Here is a 20,338-nt window from a genome sequence, read left to right on the forward strand (position 1 = left end):
GAATGATTTCAGTTTGACCCCACATACAATAACAGAGGTCTGTCACTCATAGCCTTTATTATGTTATAGAATAATCTCCCACTTCCTAGTCTTGTCAGGGCTTTTATCATAATGCCATGGTGATTTTTTGCCCAAAGTCTTTTATGTTTCTACTTAGAGAATCATGGGGTTTTTTTGTTCTTGAATATATTTGTATTATTCATTTTGTTTATTAATTTCTGTATGCCACATCCCTGGAATGACACCAGTTAGATAATGATGCATGGTCTTTCTAATGTGTAATACAATTTGGTTTGTAAGTATTTTATTAAGTGTGTGTGTGTGTGTGTGTGTGTGTGTGTGTGTGTGTGTGTGTGTGTGTGTTTCTATCAAAGTTACTGCTTTGTATTTCCTTTGGGATTGTATCCTTCACTAGGTTTTATAGAAAGAGCTCACTGTGATGCCTTTTCTGTTTTATGGACTAGTTTGAAGAGCATTGGTATAATTTTTCTTCCATAGTCTGATAGAGTTCAGCAGTTTGTCCATATAGCTTTGGGAGTTTCTGCTGGAAGACTATTCCTCGATCACATTCATTGCTGATTATGGATCTTCTGTGGTAATTTATGTCTTATAAAATCTTCAGTTTTGGCAAGCCACAAGTTTCTAGAAATTAATCTGATTATTTTTCCTGATTTGGTTAACTTTTTGAAATTTTTATTTTCAAAACATTCCTTAATGATTCACTAGATTCCATTGATGCTTTCTGTAATATGTCCTCACTGATTTAGTGAATTTTTTTCTCTCTGAATAGTTCAGCTACCAGACTGTCAATCTTAATTTGTTTCCAAGAACCAATTATTTCTTTCACTGAATTCTTTTTTCCTGTCTTGTAGTCTTTATTTTGTTAATTTGGTCCTGATTTTTAAAATTATTTCTTGTTATCTACTTATTTAGGTTTAGCCTGTTCTTTTTTCCCCTAAGATCTTGAGTTACGACTTTGTTTTAATTGAGACCTCTTTGAATTTTTTGTTTGTTTGTTTGTTTGTTTTTGTTTTTTGAGACAGGGTTTCTCTGTGTAGCTTTGGAGCCTATCCTGGCACTTGCTCTGAAGACCAGGCTGGCCTCGAACTCACAGAGATCCACCTGCCTCTGCCTCCTGAGTGCTGGGATTAAAGCGTGCACCACCAAAGCCCAGCTGAGAACTCTTTGAATTTTAATGCTAACATTTTTAGTAGGAAAGTACCATCTAGCGCCAACTTTTGTCTCTCTGAGATTCTGGCAAGATGTGTTCCTGCTTTTATTTGATTCTAGATATTGTGTTGAATTTTCTCCAATTTTATCAGTGACCCATTGGAAATTTACACATGTATTATCGGATCTCTGTCCATTTATATAGTTTCTGTTGCTTTTTGCTCTTCCTTTTACTCCATATTCTAAAATAAGTTATATTTCATATTGGTTAAGATTTGCTTGATGGAACAAAATGTAGTCTACTTAGAAAGAAGCTCCTTGGGCTATTGAAATGATATTTGTTCTGAAAATATTAGATGGCACAATTTTCTAGATGTAGGTTAAATCTATTTGATAAATGTGCATTTAATTCTAAAGCTTACTTCTGTGGTGGATTTGGTCTAGAAGAACTCTCTACTGATGACAATGAGTGCAATCACCTTCTGTTATTGTATCTGTCTCCTTTAAGTGTCTATGCTATGAAGATGAATATGAATGTGCCATTGCCATTGGTAAGTGCATACTTAATGTTAATAATTATATTCTACATATGGATTGTATCCTTTTTTTAATGGACCATGACTGAAAGAGTTTGGCTGGATTTCTGATATATATAATATATATATATATATATATATATATATATATATAGTTTTCCATCCTTTCAAACTGATGTGTAAAGACAGACCAGAGAGCCATGTTTCATTCAGGTCAACACAAACAGTTGGATCTTGTAGGGAGTCACCGTAACCACACCTCCATCAGGGCATGGTCAAGGTGATGTCAGGGTGACATGGAATAAATTTAAAGAGTTAGGGACCACAATGGGGGCCCTGTCTTTTTCCCTTCTTCAGCTTGCTCTGCTTTCTGGCTGGGTTGGCTAGGGAACTCTGTAAGTAAGGCCTTCCCCCTAAATAAAATATCCTAACCATTCCCTAACTACGTATTGGTATTTACCCGCGATAGGATCTTTAAAAAATGTCATCATTTACAGTCATTGTATATTAATTGGTGTTATATAGAGACATTTCAACACAAGTGTATGATGTTGTATGTTGAGTATATTCTCGGACATATTTTGAAACCCTTCTTTCCCACCCACCTTCCATTAGATCCCTTTTTTCTATCATTTCATTTCTATTTCCCTGTGTATCTCTGTGGTTTTGTGCATGTGTGATTTTAAAGAAATCTACATAAAATGCAGAAAGCATAAATGAGGTATGAAATGATATTTGATTATTTGATCCTAGCTTAAACTGTTTAATATGATTTTCAGTTATCTCCAGTTGTGCCCATTTTCCTGAAAACAAAGCAACTTTTTCTTTTTATGTATGAAAACTCTTCCATTTTGTATATATACTTTATCCATTTGTCTGTGGTTGGACCCCTAGACTGGTTCATAATATAGCAGTTGCGGTTGTCAGTGCATACTGATATGCCAACATCTCTGCCATGTGTTGACTTGGAGTTCTCCGTGGTATATTGTCCATATTGCAAGTCTATTTTTAATTTCTGAGGACAGTTCATACTTATTTCTAAAGTGGCTGTCCTTCTTTATATTATACAAAGCTTATGCTTATACAAAGCATAAGAGTATCTTTTATCCATCGCCATGTTCACTCCTATTTCTTAATGACCACCGTTCTGACTGTGTAGGATTGAAAATCAAGATAGTTTCAATTTAGTAGTAATTTTTGATTACTACATATGTTGACTGGCACTTGTATTTCTTCTCTTTTGAGAGTGGTCTGTACATCTCACCATTCCATCTATTTAACACATGGGTTTTCTTGTTTAATTTTTTGAGTACTTTATATATTCTTGATATTAATCCTTTGTTAAATATATAGCTCAGAAGATTTTATTGCATGCTGTAGTCTGCCTATTCACTTGATTACCCAATTTATTTCCCAGGGAGATTATTAATTACATGGGTCCCATTCGTAAGTTGATTATTTCCTGATGGACTGAATCTGATTCTGGGAGTCCTTACCTATGTCTTGAATGTGTGTGGGGGGCATCTCTCCCCTTCCCAAACCACCATATAACAGAGAAGGGGTTGGGCCAGTTCTACACTACTCATGCTCTCAGTTGGGCTCATCAGCTTCCCGGCCTACTGTGCTGCCCAAGTGAGGTGCAGGCAGGGCACCCTTTCCTGAGTGCTGCAACTAGTAAGGGGAAGGATCAGCTCCTTCACCCATCATAGGTAGTAGGGGCAAGGGAAGGTGGGCATCATTTCCTTGCCTTCACCACATAGCATACTAAGTGTGTGTGGCCAGTTACCCGACTCTTGCACCCTCTGGGACAGCTCACCTGTGCCTTAGCCAACAGGGTCATGCCTACTGTGCAATCTATACAAGGGTCAGCTTTCTTGAGTGCTGCAGCTGGTAAAGGGTCAGCTCCCTCATGGGTCACAGGCCATGAGAGGTGAAGGGTAAGGGAAGGCTACTTATTTTTTATGATAATTCTATATCCTGCCTTTTCACATCTAAAACTTTTCTGGTGAATTACTTAGGGCTATATAGTGTGTGTGTGTGTGTGTGTGTGTGTGTGTGTGTGTGTGTGTGTGAATGTAAGTTTCAAATGAGAATGCTTTTATTTCTTCTTCTTTTAACATTTATTCATTTATGCTGCTCCCCTATGTTTATGTGTGTATTTATGCATGTGGTCATACATACATGTCATAGACTCTGTATGGATGTCAGAGAACACCTTGGGGGGATGGGTTCGCTTCTTCCATCATGAGGGATCTAGACATTGAAATCAGGTTGTGAAGCTTGGTGCAAGTACCTTTACTTACTGAACCTATTTGATTTCACTGGAAACTTTTGCATATATTCTTAGGAAGATTGGTCTAACAGTTTGTTGTTCTTGTCTTTGTCTTGTCTGGCTTTGGTGTGTCAGTAATACTGGCTTCTTAATAGTTGATAGTATTCCTTTTCTACTTTGGGGACTATCTTTGAAAAGTGTTGCTACTAATTAAGGTTATGTATGTATATGAGTAAGGACAACAAATGGTTAAATTCTGTTTCTTAATCTAATATGCTAATCTGTGTCTTTTGACTGAGGAATTGGTATTATTAACGTTGAGGTCTTTTTAAATTCAAGTCAGTATTAATTCTTTGCATTTTGTTGATGTTGTAGTGCTCATTTTCTCATTTTCCTCATTTGTGGACTCACTGTGCCAATATGGCCCTTCTTTCCTATAACCTCACTAATGTATTTATATTCCTTTCCACTGGGAATTTTTTCTAAGTATCATCTATAAATATGTCCTAATGATCATTAATTCCTTCAGCTTATTTTTATAATGAAAGGTTTTATTTTCTCTTCCATTAAGATAGGTAGTTTTGCTTATTATAGTAGTCTGGGTTAATAGTTGTCTTTCAGAACTTACAGTACAGCATCCCAAGCCCTCTTGACTTTCAAAAGTTTCTGTTGAGAAATGAGCTGTTATTCTGTATTTGTGTGTTCCATATGATTTATCTCTGACAGTTTTCCATATATAGCATTTGTTCTGTGTATTTAATGTGTTGACGAGAATATAATGCAGGGAGATTCTTTTCTGATCTTGTTTGGTGTTCTTGATGCCTCCTATAAGTGGACTGATTTAGCTTGTGGTATGTTGAGAGTCTATATGAAGTTTAGTGGGCTAGAAATATGGTTTATTAAATAAAGGCTCCTGTTACAAAGTGCAAAATCTGCACTCAAATCCTTCGATGCATAGGTTGGAAGGAGAGAACCAATTCCTGCAAATTGACCTCTGGCATCCACCTATGTGCAAGCACACACACACAGACACACACACAGACACACACACATACACACACACACACACACACACACACACACACACACACACACACACACACTTGCACATGTATGGGTGTGATAAACAAATTACAAATAAATGCAAATTCATTTAAAATCTTACAAAACATTTTTCTAGTATTTTTTTTAAATGACCACCAGGAATTGGAGCTTCTTGTGTTTTCTTTTGTATTGTATTTTTGTTTTATTTTGTTTTTGGCTTTTCCTGCTTTATAAATCATTGGGTAGTATTAACATCTCAACAATATTTACTTTTCTAATCCTTGTAAGGTTTTGCCTTCTTTTGTGTCTTTTCTTTCAGTAACTTATTTTCAGCATATGTGTTTTGTTTAATTGATCCAGTTAATTCCATTTTGTCTGCCATTCAGATTGCTTTTCCAGCTCTCCTTGATCATTCTTTTTTGTATATTTCTATAGCTTTCTGTTTAATCTGACTTATTTTTAGTAAACCTGAATGTCAAATATGTAGTACATATTTGGACATTTGAATGAGTAGCTACTTTGAGTTATTCAGATTATATTTATTGCACAAGGAATACAATAATCGGGCCATTTCTTTCCTAAAAATTTATTTCCCAGCCTCCATAGTATTTGTTCCCCTCAAATCTCCTGTTTATGTAACTGTTCTTAAATCCTCTATATTCTGTAGAAATCTCACCACTGTTTTCCCCATGCCTTAGATGTTCTATGATAATCTCATAGTCTCTTACCTCCAAAAGCATGTAGGCCTTGTGTTTCCTAGAGTGTGTGCTATTTTGTTTTTCATTTGTTTGTTGTTCATTTTTTACCTCCAACCCAATACTCAAACTATAGCTCAATTTCAGTCAGCTCTCATCATTAAGTAATACACAAACCATTACTCCTTTCAGACTCTCTGGAAAGTAGAACATAGCACAGAAGTTCCACTCTTTTCTTTTCCTTGTTGAGGAACCAGGAGTTGATTGCTCAACAATCAACTTTTAGGAAAGTGTGTGTGTGTGTGTGTGTGAGAGAGAGAGAGAGAGAGAGAGAGAGAGAGAGAGAGAGAGAGAGAGAGAGGAGAGAGAGAGAGAGAGAGAGAGAGAGAGAGAGAGAGAGAGAATAGAGGCAAATGGCTGACCCTTTACAATTTAGTTGCTTATATCTCTTTCATTATGGTGTCTCTTCAAACATACTACTCAAAGCATTGTGGTTTATCTTAACAAAATGCTTTTTAAATATTCACCTTTCTGAGTCTTCATATTCTCCAGGAATAAATTTGATAATTTCATTTTTATTACTCCATATCTAGTTATTGAGGAAGTTACTAGAAGATCTTACATTTCCATAGAAGATACCTCTTCAGATTGGCATTTATCAGTCATCATCAGCTATATAGTTTGTTTTATCTTATGAAGGCTGGTCTTTTTGTTTTTTGGAACATCAGAATCCAGCTACAAAATTCCATTCTATTTCATTGCCCACATAGTCTAGACCCATCCTGTCTCATCACATTTGTGTTCCAGGGCCAATATTTTTCTGTGACTCATCTTCTGCTCCAGTGTGTGGTTATAATTACCTTGAACTCTCACCATACTCATGCCTCTTATGAACTCGATGTGTACCTTTCAGGTATCAGAAATATATTCAGAGGGGACATGTTGATGGATCAGTAGTTAAGAGCATGGCCTGCTCTTGTAGAGGACCAGAATTTGTTTCCCAGCACCAGTGTTAACCAGCTCACAACCACCTGTTAAACTCAATTCCAGGAGATCTGATGCTCCCTTTCGGCTTCCACAGGCACCTGCACTCAATAGCACATACCCGTCCAGAAACACATAATTAAGAATTCTTCAAAAGTGTTTACATTTAGTTGCTTCACCTTCTTTCATCAATCTCCCCGATGCTAATACCTCAGTAGGACTTTCACTCTCTAGTCCTAACCTGTGGGGTTTTGTTTGTTTTGCTAATGTATTCATTTCATAATTTGGGTATGATACTCTGAGCTGTGCACTTCTTTCCATTACCTGCTAGAGCAATTATGTCCTGGGGACAGGAAAGCAGCAGCTGTTTCACTGCTGTGGTGCTCTCAGCAAGCACCTTTAGGTTTTACAAAGTCACTCTTCTCCTGGATCTCAAAAGCCATGGTGGCAAGGACAGGGATAAAGTCTGCTGAATAAGAACTAAAAGCAAGGACCATGCAGATGTATGCTTTCCTTCTTCCAGGAATAAGGAGCATTGAGGACTGATTTGCAGAAAACATATACATATGGTTCATAAAAATTAAAGTATTCATATAGTCGAAGTCCACAGCATTCTTTACATGTTCTTCGGATACCTGCTGCTTATATTCAGAAATTTCCAGTAAACTTTTGAATGTTTTAAGTTTCTTGGCTACTCTGGAGTATTTTCTTTGCTGATTCAAAAACTAGAATTGCATATAGACTGGAAAAGTTAATTGTACTAATTATGTTTCACTCAAGGACTCAGGAATAGCATTTTGTTGACTCTATACCTAATCATTAACACCAGGCTGATACCTTTATATCCTACCTTTTACCTCTTACTACTTATGCTACCTTTCATCTTGGAGAGAAAGGATGTGAAGAGTGCCTCTCTCTCATTTTTAAAAACCTTCAGGGAGGAGAAAAACAGAATTGGTGATATTTTTAGGGAAATGTTCCTCAAAAGAGTGTTTTAGCTGTTGTTTCTGAGAAGGTCAGATTTCCCCGAATTGAACCAATGTTGCCAAGAATGGGTTGTCATCATTATTTTGGTCATTATACAAGTGGTATGCTGGTTACTATTATGCTACATAGCAAAAAGGGAATGTATCCAACACATTTGCTGAGCACAGAGCTCAGTCTATATCCTGGCTCAGATTTTGGTTAAGCCACTGATGTGTCTCTGGAATTATGCAAATTAAGGGGCAGGAGTGTCATATTTAATAATTAGTGTTGTAAATCATTGTACAACTTTTATACTCGTTCCTCCATCTTGGTCTGTGGTGTTTTGAGTGACAGCCAGGAGTGCTCTTAGCAGAACCAAAGTCCAAATAAGATTTTTTTCTTCCTTTTTTCCCCTTCCACTACTTTCCTATCCCTTCACTCTGGGATCAAGCACATAAGCTAGCACATGAGATCCATGGCATTATTATGTCACTGAGAAACACATTTTACCCAGCATCTTCTGGCTGTGCACAGTAATGTGTAACTTGCAGATGTCACACCAATGGAGGAACTTCAAATATTCATTTGAGTAACCGGGTGCCATTCCCCACACCTCAGTCCAAAGCTGAACAACAGCAGTATATCTTTGGTGATGTCACTGAGGCTTTGTTTTTCCAATTTAAGGAGGAAGGCAAAGGAAGTGAATAAAATATATTTAAAATTAGTATGAGCTTAGCTTTAAATCTTAAATCTCACATCTTAAAAGTTTAGCCTAGGGCTAACGGTGGCCCAGAAAAGTGAAATACAAGCATTCTCATTTCAGATTCAGTTTGAAAGTGAAACAAAACAAATGGCAAAACAAACTATGAAACACATTTCTGGAATAAAAATGACTGAGAGTCTACATATGTTTTAGTGCTGATTTGTAAAAAAAGTAAAATCAAACAAGAAGCATTTTTAAATCAATGTTTAAGGACATTCTATGATCTTACATTGTCCATGTTTGGAGAGAAATGAAACACTATCCAGGTGTCAAGATTAAATGTGTTTATTTTGTGTCAGTGAATACAATGGTATATTAGATACCACCACTCCAAGCTACACACCTATGCATTTGCCTCTAAACCTTCACACACTGTCAATCTCCATTGCGCTAACATTCCACCATTGAGCCTTCTATGTCTAGCAAAGTCAGAGTTCAAGTATTAAAAGAAAAGAACAGAAGAAAGGACAGTTGAGCTCCACTTTGTGTCATCAGTGTCCGCAGAAGTATCCAGGTGTCTCAAATGAATGTTTATTATCTTCAGCAGAGGGGAAAATGATAAGAAGAACACTAGTAATGGCACTACCAGGAAGAAAGAAGAGAGTGCAGATTAAAGAAGCATTTCAGAAGGGACAAGTTAGTTTCTCCTCAGTTAAGAATCCACATGATAGCATGGGTACAGGACATCGAGGTTAAAGTGTTCAATTTGTGGGCCACACACTTCAGCGTATTGGCAACTACATTTTTGCACCGAAACAGAAGCAGTACAGGTTTTATGTTCTACCATTACACTTCCAGGTTTTTCACTTATGAATATACCTGCCAACCTAATGATTCTTGCATGCATTAGTTTGCGTTTGTAGAGTTAAGTTTATTTCCCCAACCCTCCCACTCCCATGAACATTGCACTGTGAACTCTTTGCCCAACTTTAAGAGAATGTTGCTAAGGACAGCTCCGTGCCACCTCAGGACAAAAATGACCTGTCCCCTCTCCAGGCTACCTACGGACCAGTAGTATTGATCTCATCTCATCTTACATGCAGACAGACACTGTTCTCTTAATTTCCCCATGCCAGAGGCATACAAGTCGGCAGGTATGCTTACAAAAATGGAATCAAAATGAAAAAGAAAGAAAGGGTGGGGCAACAGAAAGAAAAAAGCTTTCTTGTTTGAAGCCTATTGTCCTAGAAGGAATCCATTGCTTTGAATTCACTTAAAGCCTGCACAGGCGAAATGTGTTTCTTTTGAGACCCCCGTCGAACTCGTGTCTGGAATTCTTCAGGCTTTTCTCTCTTCACAAGGGGCTTCTTTTCAGGAGCCTTCATCTTCCAAGACACAACCGGAGAGTTGACAGCTGCTGTCCCATAGACCTTCTGGTATTTGGTTGAGGCTACATAAGATGCTTTCACCGTTAGGACAACAGCATTCATCAGGTTTTTGGCTGCCTGGATGAGTGATGTAGCACTGTCCAGCTAGATAAGGAGAAAAAGAATATATACTGGGTCAGTCAGGGCCTCAAAGTCACAAGACACAGGTACAGTTTCACACATCAGGTAGTGTTGTGCTTCTGCTAGTGTTGCAACACATAAGCAAATTATCACAGGATAAAGTTAGCACATCATAAACCAGCCACCTGCCTTCTCCTGCCCTTGATCCCAAAATAAGCAAAATCAGGTTGCTCTACAGTACGTAGTTCTCTAAAATCCCAATACAACTGAAGATGAAGCACTATTCTTAGCATGTATATATCCCCATGGGGAACGTATATTATTAGACTCATTCACAATGGTAGCAGTTACTCAAACTGTTTGAAAAGTATTTGCCAGACACTGAATACTTTTTTAAGAAGCCACAAAGTTTACATTTCAGTTTCCTGCTCCTGCCTATGGAAGTATCTTTATATAATATTTCTACTTCCTGGGCACTGGAGTGGTAGAAATGAAAACAACGGCCTACACATGACTTGTACTTATTGATCTAAGAGTATGCACTTCAGAATTTCTAGGTCATGAACATACCGCCTGTGAAAATATCAGTTATTGTGGCATGATTTTCTGGGTTGGACAGTGTTCAGAGAGGCCTGCATACCCATTTGTTCATCAACTGTTTCCTATGTACTCTGCATCAAATACTATGCCAATTTCTAAAGTACTTCCCCATTTAATTCTTTAAAGTGGTCTAGCTAGGTATTTTCACTAATGCTACTTTTTGAAGAGAGAGGTGGATCAGGAACTTGTTTAGTTTTAAATTAATGAAAGTCTTACAAATTGGATCATACTGCCACCTATTGGATGGGGTAATTAAAAAAAAAGGAAAACAAAGCAAAACAAAAACCCTGCCATAATGATCAAGGGGGATCAAGACTATGATGGGGGAAAGCACAGCACAGCTGCCCCAAGATAGTGAGAGCTCAGGGACTCTGGACTGACAGCTGGAGAACCTGCATGGGACCAAAGGAGGCACTCAAAATGTGGGTGACAGTTATGTGGCTTAATCTGTTATGAGGGGGGATATTGGGGGAAGGCCCTTACTGTGGGACCAGAATTTATCCCTGGTGCATGGACTTCCTTTTTGGAGCCCATTCCTATGGTGGTATCCCTTGATCAGCCTTGATAGAGGGGGTACTGGCTAGGTCCTGCCTCAACTTGGTATGCCAGAGTTTACTGACTCCCCAAAGAAGGCCTTACCCCATCTGAGGAGTGAATGGGGGAGGAGTAGAAGGAGGGATGGGAAACTGGGGTTGGTATGTAAAATGCTTGGTGGCGCATGCCTTTAATCCCAGCACTCGGGAGGTAGAGGCAGGTGGATCTCTGTGAATTCCAGACCAGCCTGGTCTACAAGAGCTAGTTCCAGGACAGCCTCCAAAGCCACAGAGAAACCCTGTCTCAAAAAAAAAAAAAAACCCAAATAAATAAATAAATAAATAAATAAATAAATAAACTGCCTTAGTAATGTTCCTTTTACGAATGTGAATGCTTTTGTATTGGGGCATAGATGTTCTCAATTGAGACTTCATCTTGATGGACTTTTCCTGTGATGAATATGAAATGACCATCATCTCTTTTGATTGATTTTACTTTGAAGTCTAATTTGTTAGGTATTAGGATTGCAACACCAGTTTGTTTCTTGGGTCCATTTGATTGGAAAGAGGGAGGGGTGATAAGCAAGGGAGTCAAGACCTTGCTGGAGAAACCCACAGAACCAGCTGACCTGACCTAGTGAGAGCAAAATATCCCCAGTTGTAAAGCTGGGGAACCATCATTGGACCAAACCAAGTCCTCTGAATGTGGATTCCATTTCAGAGGCCTGGGCAGGCTATGGGACCTCTAACAGTGGAACCAGTATTTATCCCTCGTCCACAAATGGACTTTGGGTGCCCATTCCCTATGGAGGGATATTATTTCAGCCCAGATACATGGAGGAGGGCCTAGGCCCTCCCCCAAATGATGTGACATACTTTTATGATCCCCCATCGAAGGCCTCACTATCCTTGGGGAGTGGGTGGGTTGGGGGGGGTCAATGGAGAGCATGGGAGTATGGGAGAGAGAGGGAATGGGGGATTGATATGTAAAATAGGATTGTTTCTAAATAAAAATTTAAAATAATAATAAAATAACAAAAAATCCAAAAAAAAAAAAAAAAGAAACCACCCCTGCCATAACAAGTCATTGAAGAAGCCAATGGAAGAGACCAAGAGTTGCAGCCAGGCAGAGCATGGTAGGTAGATCCTACAGGATTCACATAGCTAGTTCTAGGATAGAGAGGACTATAAGGGGTTACATCCTGGCCTACATGGAGAGACCTTTGTCATAATAAAAAATAATAAACAGTAAAATAATAACAGTGCTTAAAGCCCATCACTTGACCAGCAATTTTAAGTTTACCTAATTTCTGCTATTGGCTAAGCCATTTCATACATAAGGTATCCTGAGCCATTTAATAACTGTTTCAATTCTACTAGGATCAAAATCTGAAACATATATGCTAGCAAACTACATTTCCCAGAGTCTCTGTCAGCAAACTTTCTACATGTAATCTAATGAAATAAACAAATCACTAGCTAGACTTGAAGTCTTACTCCAGTTTCAGATGTGTTGCTTTGCACATCTGTGAGAAGTACAGAAGCCATCTCACAGTTTAAAGAACTGAACTCAGGACCCTCCTCTGAATTCCTTTGTTAGGTAGTTTATATAACTTACGTGTGTGTAAACTATGGCTACTTGAAGAAATATAAATGAAGCACAGAGCTGTGTAAGGTTTAGTGATTAGCAATAGCTTTAACAAAAGAGACTACTAAATCCTGTGGCTCCACCCTTCCATTCACATTGCTTCATGTCATCTCTTGTGAACAAAATGCGCACCATGTAGTAACTGGGGTCATTGAAAATTGGATCAATGCTTCCCTGATGCAATTATTTTGACAGATTGTTGCTCCTTATTCTTCATAAAAGCTAAAAAGAGGTTTTACACTGAGTTAAAATGATTGCAATCTGATGAGCAATTATTCCATCATCCAAAACTTTGGAGTCTGATAACTGAGAAAAATATAACATTCTTTGCATGTATGAGTCTCTTGTAATACTAATGAGTCGAAGCTTTGCCATGAAAAGTAAGAGTCAGACTGCATAATACTGTAGGAAAGTAACAGTTTGTGGTTCTAAGCCATGAGTCAGTGGAAATATAATGAATCACTGTGTGGGTTAATTTAACCAAGTAGAACAACCATTTAGTATTTCACTTTGCCATCTCTATCAGACTGTATAAGGTATATATTTCTAGATAGTAGCCTAATCTGTGTAGTTTAACTTACTCCAACTCTATTTCTAAAGCTAACTTTAATGAGAAAATTCTAGATTATTCAATATTAATATCAGAAATAAGCCAAGCTTCTCAATCTCTGTCTTTGTTTGCCATGCCAGCATCACCTGGGAAATTCCATTTTACAGGTCCAAACTGAAAATTTGTGAAACAAATTAAAAATAAAAATTAAAAAGTTTCCATTTTAACAAGCAACCTAGGGGATTCTGATAGATATATAAAATTTTGGTAACAACTAAATTAATGAAACCCAAAGAGGATAGTCAGCATATTTTATCAATTGCTTCCAGTACTTCACAATATCTGACTGAATTTCACATTTTCAGTTTTTCCCTCTATCCCTCCAAATGGACAGATAAGTAATGGATGGAGATAAGACAACATGTTGGACCAAGAAGAACACATCCATCATGATATTTGCACAAGCTAGATAGAACATTTCCCCATGCCCTTCATCCTCAGCTATGATCACTTCCACATCAGTTTGTCAGGTTTCAAAAATGGCTGAAGCTTATTCATAAAGTGAGTTAATTCTATTCTATGTTCTTGGTAAGATAGAGAATAAAGTTCTATGCCAGGGATAATATTGCTTTTGGGAATTATGATAGAATTAGTAGACTAAGACAAGATATGTCTACTATGATATTAAATGGCTCTTGAAGAGAGTACCTTGGGGGGATCTGAATAAAAAAGATATAAGTAATTTGGAGACTTTTAGCCACAGATTTCATTTTTAGGTAGATGGGATCTAATTATGCAACAAAACTAGGGAAACTTCTTTTCTTCGGAACCTATTTGTTCTCCCAGCCTGATGCAGAAGTCCTGTGAATAAAGCTCATATGTTGTTGAGAGTTCAAGGGTTCTGAAATAGAAGCCCAGTGGTTTTGCTCAAAACACCTGCTAAGGCAGATACTGGAAGAGAGACCTAGACAACCAACCTTGAAGAAAATTACACACAGACAGTAAGCAGAATCAAAAATTTAATACAAAATGTGACTTTAAAAAAGTTGAATTCCAAAAGAATATTGTGTGTGTGTGTGTGTGAAGATTTACTAATCTTCAAGGGCCAGATCATAATGTATGCCTATGAATATTTTCAAAAGACAGCCATTACAACCAATACTAGGTAGTGACAGACAGGGAAACATGTTTGCATTTTAATTTTTTTCCAAAAGAATATTTTGTCTTGTGCTCTAGATCTACTTATATGATTTGGCTGTTTTAAGCATGGGTTATTTTTTTTAATTTCAAATATATGAGTTTTGTTTATTCTTGTCCAAACTGGCTTCTAGCTGAAAAGTTTTAGGTGAAATTTTAATCTTCAAAAGATATTAGAAAGAGTAAAGATATGTGGCATGCTTTCTTTTAGCAGGGTTTAAGGACACCTATTTAGCATAATTACTTTCTATTTTCTGATGTTTTACTATAACAGTGGCATTTTCAAGTAAGATGAGTAAATTAACATATGTAAGTGAAGTTCTAATAATAATAACTGACATTAATTGAGCACTTATAAGGAGGTGGCTGGCATTGCCTTAGTTATGTTAATTAAATTATGTGATTCAATTTTCAATACTTTTCAAGTAGCAAAGATTGTTGCATTCATTTCATAGGGAAGGAAACTACTGTTTAGGGATTCAAACTAATTCCATCTTTTGGCAAGGTCTGAGAGCCTGTGAACAGCTTAACTCCCTGGAAGTACTCCCTAAACTCTGGGGTCTTATTTCTCAGCCACTACCTGTGGACCAAAAAGTCTTTTCTTCTATTTACCATGCTGGACCTGGATGCCTGATACCTCTCAGCTCTGAAACACCTGGTATCAGTCATCAGCACAGTTTATGACTGTCTCTATCTCATGTGCTCTGTAGATTTTTTTTATCTTATTTTAAGAGTCTGGATCCTCTCTGTGCAAATATCTTGACCTTGTAATGTTCCTTCCCAGTATTTACCTGTCCCCAGCAACTCTTGACCTACATCTTGGGAGTCTTGGAGTCACACTCAGGGCAGCAAAGCCTGCAAAGCAACCTACATGCACCTACTACCCAGCTCTAACTATTGGTTAGACCTTTAAGTGGGTCTCTGTCACTATATTAATGCACTAAGCCTAGATTTGGATGGATTCAACAGGTAAGAACATCACCAGCATTCCTCAAACATTCAATATGGGCATCCCTTTCTACTGTAAAGCCCGGTTTTCACTAAAGACACCTCTGTTCCTCTTGGAGATCTTTGCCTCCAGTCTAAAAGTAACTTAATTTTTTAAACTAATTTCAAAGATATTAGTCTACATTTAACAAATCAGACCACATCCATTTAGATGGCAAATCAGACCTGGAAGTAGTCATGTATGTCACCATGTGTGAGTTCTAAGAGTAGTACATGGCTCACTATAATTCCATAATCATGGTTTAAACTCAGGAAGCCTGATTGGAGAACCTACACTGTGGCCATTGCTCACACTGCTCAACCCTCACTCACTGTACAGTTCTCTTGAGCTGTGCTGGACTTACGAGTTTCATTTGTCCCTAGCCATAGAAATTAGAATTCTCCTAATTCTGTCACTAATCTTTCAAAATATCAAATTACTATTTTAAAAAAGGCAACAGATGTTTCCTCACATCTTGTTCTATTACAGTCCATGAAAGCAAATAAGGGTAAGTTAAACTGTTTCTGAGGTGTTTTTTTCTGGACTGTTCCCCTGTTCCAATTCTTAACTCCACACCGCTTCCATCACAAAGTTAGATAGGAATAGTCTTCCTGTTGACTGCCCTCATTTGTATCTTGAATAGAGGGAAGGCTTTCTTGAATGTAATTCTTCCCATCATTGGTTTGTCCATTGTTGTCACAATAGATGCTTGAAATGAGTTATGAGGAAACTCCTAAAATCTTAAATTACTATTGGTGGACTATTCATTAAAGCTGGGCTTGCACTGGCCATGCACCATTTCAACAAAATTGAACATCAGTGCTTAACTCAGTCACACTCTTGAAAGCAGTACTAAAATATTTTTCCCATTTCCTATATATTCTTTCTCCATTTTTCCACCCACACGTTTTCCCTTGCAGTTATTCTATGTTGTGGTAACCACTTCTCCTAAGTAATGAATATGTAGACATGAATAGATTCATATGCAGACTGTCAGATGTTACAGAAGATCCAGAAAGGATGACACACATTTGAAATAGCCTAACATTCTCTGAGAAGCACCTCAGTAGGGTATCAGATACTCAAGAAACCACTGAAATTCAGAGAATTTACTTGGAGTCGTGTAGGGAAGGATTAGGCAGGGAAACGAGCTTCCTGGTGGTCACAATTCCAAAACATGTAAAACAATTCTCAAATTTCTATCGCCTCTGGCTTTAAATTGATATAACTAACGAAGACTGAGAACATAAGAAAATGTTGAGATGTTACAAAACTGAGTTTAATTTCTGGCTAAATGGGATTGAGGTATGTGTCTTAGAGCTAACTGCTACTATCTTAGGGACCATTAGATACATTGGAGTGAATCTTGGGAACTGGATATGAAAAATCATATGTTCTATTTATACTAATAAATCACCCTAATTTCACTTATACTTGCATACATAAAATGTATATTCATTTATGATTTTTTTATTTTCTTCATGTAATCTTATCTTTTTTGCATGGCAAGATAAAAGCATGCAAAATAAAATCCTAAATCTGTTTTCCCACTATACATTAAAAAACCCAAAATATTTACTTAAAAATCCTCAGCACAAGACTTTCAGGATAAGAATCAATATTCTTTTAATAATCTAAGACATGACATTATCAAGAAAGTACCTATTTCAATAGAAAATAGCTTTGGTTGACTAGGGAATCATGAAAGAATTATCTATCCAGATAATGGGATGCTTGCTGGAATCAATAAACAACAAAAAAAATGCTGTTTATGATTCACGTCTTCCTTTAAGAAATGACCCTGGGGAGGAGTTGAGGGTGGATTGGGGGGGTTGGTGGGGATCATGGGAGGATGGGAAGGCAAGGGAGGGGGGATGGATATGTAAATATGAGTGGTAATTAAAGAATTTAAATAAAAAATAAAGAACAAAACAAATAGCAGCAAAAAAAAAGAAATGACAATAAAAAAGAACAATGTCTAAAAGTGCAAAATAAAAGGAGTGGAAAACCCAGTGGGCTGAAGGGTCCAAAGGCTCAGTGTTTCAGAATATCATTCACAAGGGTCAGGTAAGTAAGCACAGAGGATTGGAATGCCAACTAGACACTCAGAATGCATTCACTTACAGCAGCCATGTGCTTTGGACCCATTTTAAGATTAAATGCCTACATTCAAAAAAGATGACTAGGGCCAAGAAATATGAAACACAAAAGGGCACCCCACAGAAATACAAACTGTTCCCTGGCTAAAAATGATGAGAATATCATGGTAATACTGGCCAATTGAAAAAATGAAACAAGGCAAGTCCATTCAGAACCTGGTTTGAAAACACAAACACTGAGAAGGATGCTTGATGACAGTGAAGTGCTGGCAACCTAAGAGAAAGTGTACTTCTTGTCACAGCTGAAACTATTCTGCTTTCATTACCTCCACTCCAAGCTAATAACAGTGAATACAAAACTAGAAATAGGATCCACAAATATGGCAGAAGTCAACTAGAAATAGGATCCACAAATATGGCAGAAGTCCATTTTAGTCCCTTGCAAGATTTCTGAGTGGCTAAATAAGATAGCTTTAGTACAGAAAAGGAAGTAGTTTTACTGGCACTAGCCTACATATTTTGGGAAAAGAAACTATGATAGAAAATTGAGAATAATTTTATTAAAAGGCAGATACTTTCAGAAAACTGCAGCTGGCCTTTAGTTAAATTTAAACTATCAGCCAACCCCACCCCAACAAAAATGTCACACATTGCTTGCTACAAATCAGCTTTGCTGTTAATGAATGAAAAAGCTAGGGACCCAGGCCTATTAACTGCCAAGAACATTTTGTGTATGCTTGTTTTTTTAAAATAAATCCATGAGACTTTAAAGAGGTATTTTACCTCCTTAGAAACCATGATACATCTGAAATAACTTGAAATATCTGCCTCTTCTTTTCTAGAATTTATATCAATAATACCTTATTAAAAAATCTCTAGCAATTCTGGAGCAATAAATAACGCAAGGACGGGGCGAAAGGTTTAGCTGTGTCCCTTCTTCCCCAACATAAGCCATCTCTGGATGTTTCTATGCTGCTAAAAGGGGGAAAGGAAACTTCTATAGTGGCAATTTACCACTTTGCTGCTCTCTCCACTCGCCTATTATGAGATAAAGTTAGCAAAGATGTCTTTCTTCTGCTTAAGACAGTTGTGTGTACCACGTAGTAATTTACCACTCACTCTGTAGTCTTCAGGGCAGACATTATTAATCAATCAGAGTATTTTGTTTTCTCAGAACTAGCTAAGTGACAAAGGAAGATGCAAAATATTTTCTTCCCTCCTCCAAGAGCTGACATTTTGACAGAATTGTGAAAGACAGCATAGTGCCATTTACAGCATAGATAAATCATCCACTATATTAGGACTACATGTATGTGAGCTTAAATACCTTTTAATTTCACTACTACCAATCAGATCATTAACACATACATTTGATTTTAATGACACATTCTCCCTTTTGTTCCAATGACTTTTTTTGGAACAGATTGTGCACTTTTGTAATGCCTCTTTGTTTTGAGTTTCCAATTAATGAAATTGTTAATGAGCATCCATCAGTATTAACAGAAACGCATATTATTTTAGAGAACTTTTTAAAAATCAGGTAATAAAATTTAGCAACATATATCAAGAAACTTTGTGTCTGAGGTAAGAATAAATGTCCCTGGCTGATTGCTGTTTAACCATAAGTACAACATACCTTATATTATGCACTAATGTCTAATAGATATCACCTAAGATATTGTCAGGTAACACCTGACCAGTTAATTTGTCCTAGAGTTATTCTTCTTACTTGATAACTCACTCTCATCTGGAAAATATTTTCATTTTAAGTAGGGGTGACACAAAGGAGTGCAACAGGTCTGCTGTTTTCTTCTGTAGGGGTTGCTTGAGCTCTTCCAGAGAAGCAGGAAATGCTCTACCAACACCGAAAGCCAGTCCTGAGAAAATCTGTATGTAATGGCCAAAGATTAAATTGGAAAAAATCTTAGCAGAAAGGCCCTGCAGTCTCAGACAGGCTAAGAAAAACGTCTCCAAAGCCTCACTGAGAGATTTACCAATTGGTTTCCAGGTAACTCTCCACTGGATGTATTTGTGTCTTGAATTTTTAATTCATTTAGGTAGGTAGTAGTGCTTCATAGTCGGCCAGTTCACTGATTAACTGTCTTCATTTGCATTTTTTCAATTATAGGTAAGTAAACCTTGGGGACTCCCATGAAGGCTTAATTACAGTCAACAAATTTTCTAAATATGGCTTAGAGCCATTTTTCTCTACCCGTAAAGGCTGAATAATTTTTGTTCAACCTCAAACAAGGGATTCTTGCTACATTTGAGATGCTTTGCCACTTGTAAAATTAGGAGCAATTATGCCTCATGCACCTAGGAATTCTCCCATCTTTTCCTGACTTTTTTCTTCTTTCCAATTCCCTACACCACCTCACCATTCAGGACCTCATGGCCTACTGATCTCTAAAATGATTGCTTCCATGTAAGGAAATAAATTCATCAGTTGAAGAAATGACATATGAATTTTCAGACCAACCCTATAATGGAGTATTGGATAGTATCTTGAACAGTGTGTCTGTTTTTGTATCATCATGTAAGTACACTGTGTATTCATTGTTTTTGTGCCATCTCCGATCATGTATATCAGCACACTTTACTTTGCCAACTTGATATCTTTAGCTACTCTTCAAAGGACTTTTTGTCTTCCCCCTAGAGAGCATCACTACCTTAACTATCCCTTTTTCCAAACACCCCACTCCCCAAGCTTCATGATAATGAGGCAGTATAAGAGAAATGCTCCTCCAATAGCAATGAATTCCTAAAATAGCACTCAGTCTGAGTTAAAGTCCAGTGGGATTGATCATTAACTACATGATCTTTAATGAGCTACTAAATGCAGCTC

At 37.3% G+C, this 20,338-nt stretch overlaps 1 protein-coding gene across 4 annotated transcripts in view; it reads right to left on the reverse strand.

Annotated features, from left to right (window-relative positions):
- Window positions 1-8,699: 8,699 nt before the first annotated feature.
- Window positions 8,700-20,338, reverse strand: part of Ctnna2 (catenin alpha 2) — a 1,115,196-nt gene continuing 1,103,557 nt past the window's right edge. For 3 of the 4 annotated variants that reach the window (XM_035448606.1, XM_027429453.2, XM_027429454.2), the window contains one exon: window positions 9,615-9,902. In XM_035448606.1, coding sequence (XP_035304497.1) covers window positions 9,615-9,902 — 288 coding nt within the window. Of the gene's footprint in view, window positions 9,903-20,338 lie in introns of all 4 variants that reach the window. The other variant, XM_027429452.2, reaches the window with a different exon arrangement.

Source organism: Cricetulus griseus, chromosome 8 (genome assembly GCF_003668045.3).
Source record: "Cricetulus griseus strain 17A/GY chromosome 8, alternate assembly CriGri-PICRH-1.0, whole genome shotgun sequence".
Lineage (NCBI taxonomy): Eukaryota > Metazoa > Chordata > Mammalia > Rodentia > Cricetidae > Cricetulus > Cricetulus griseus.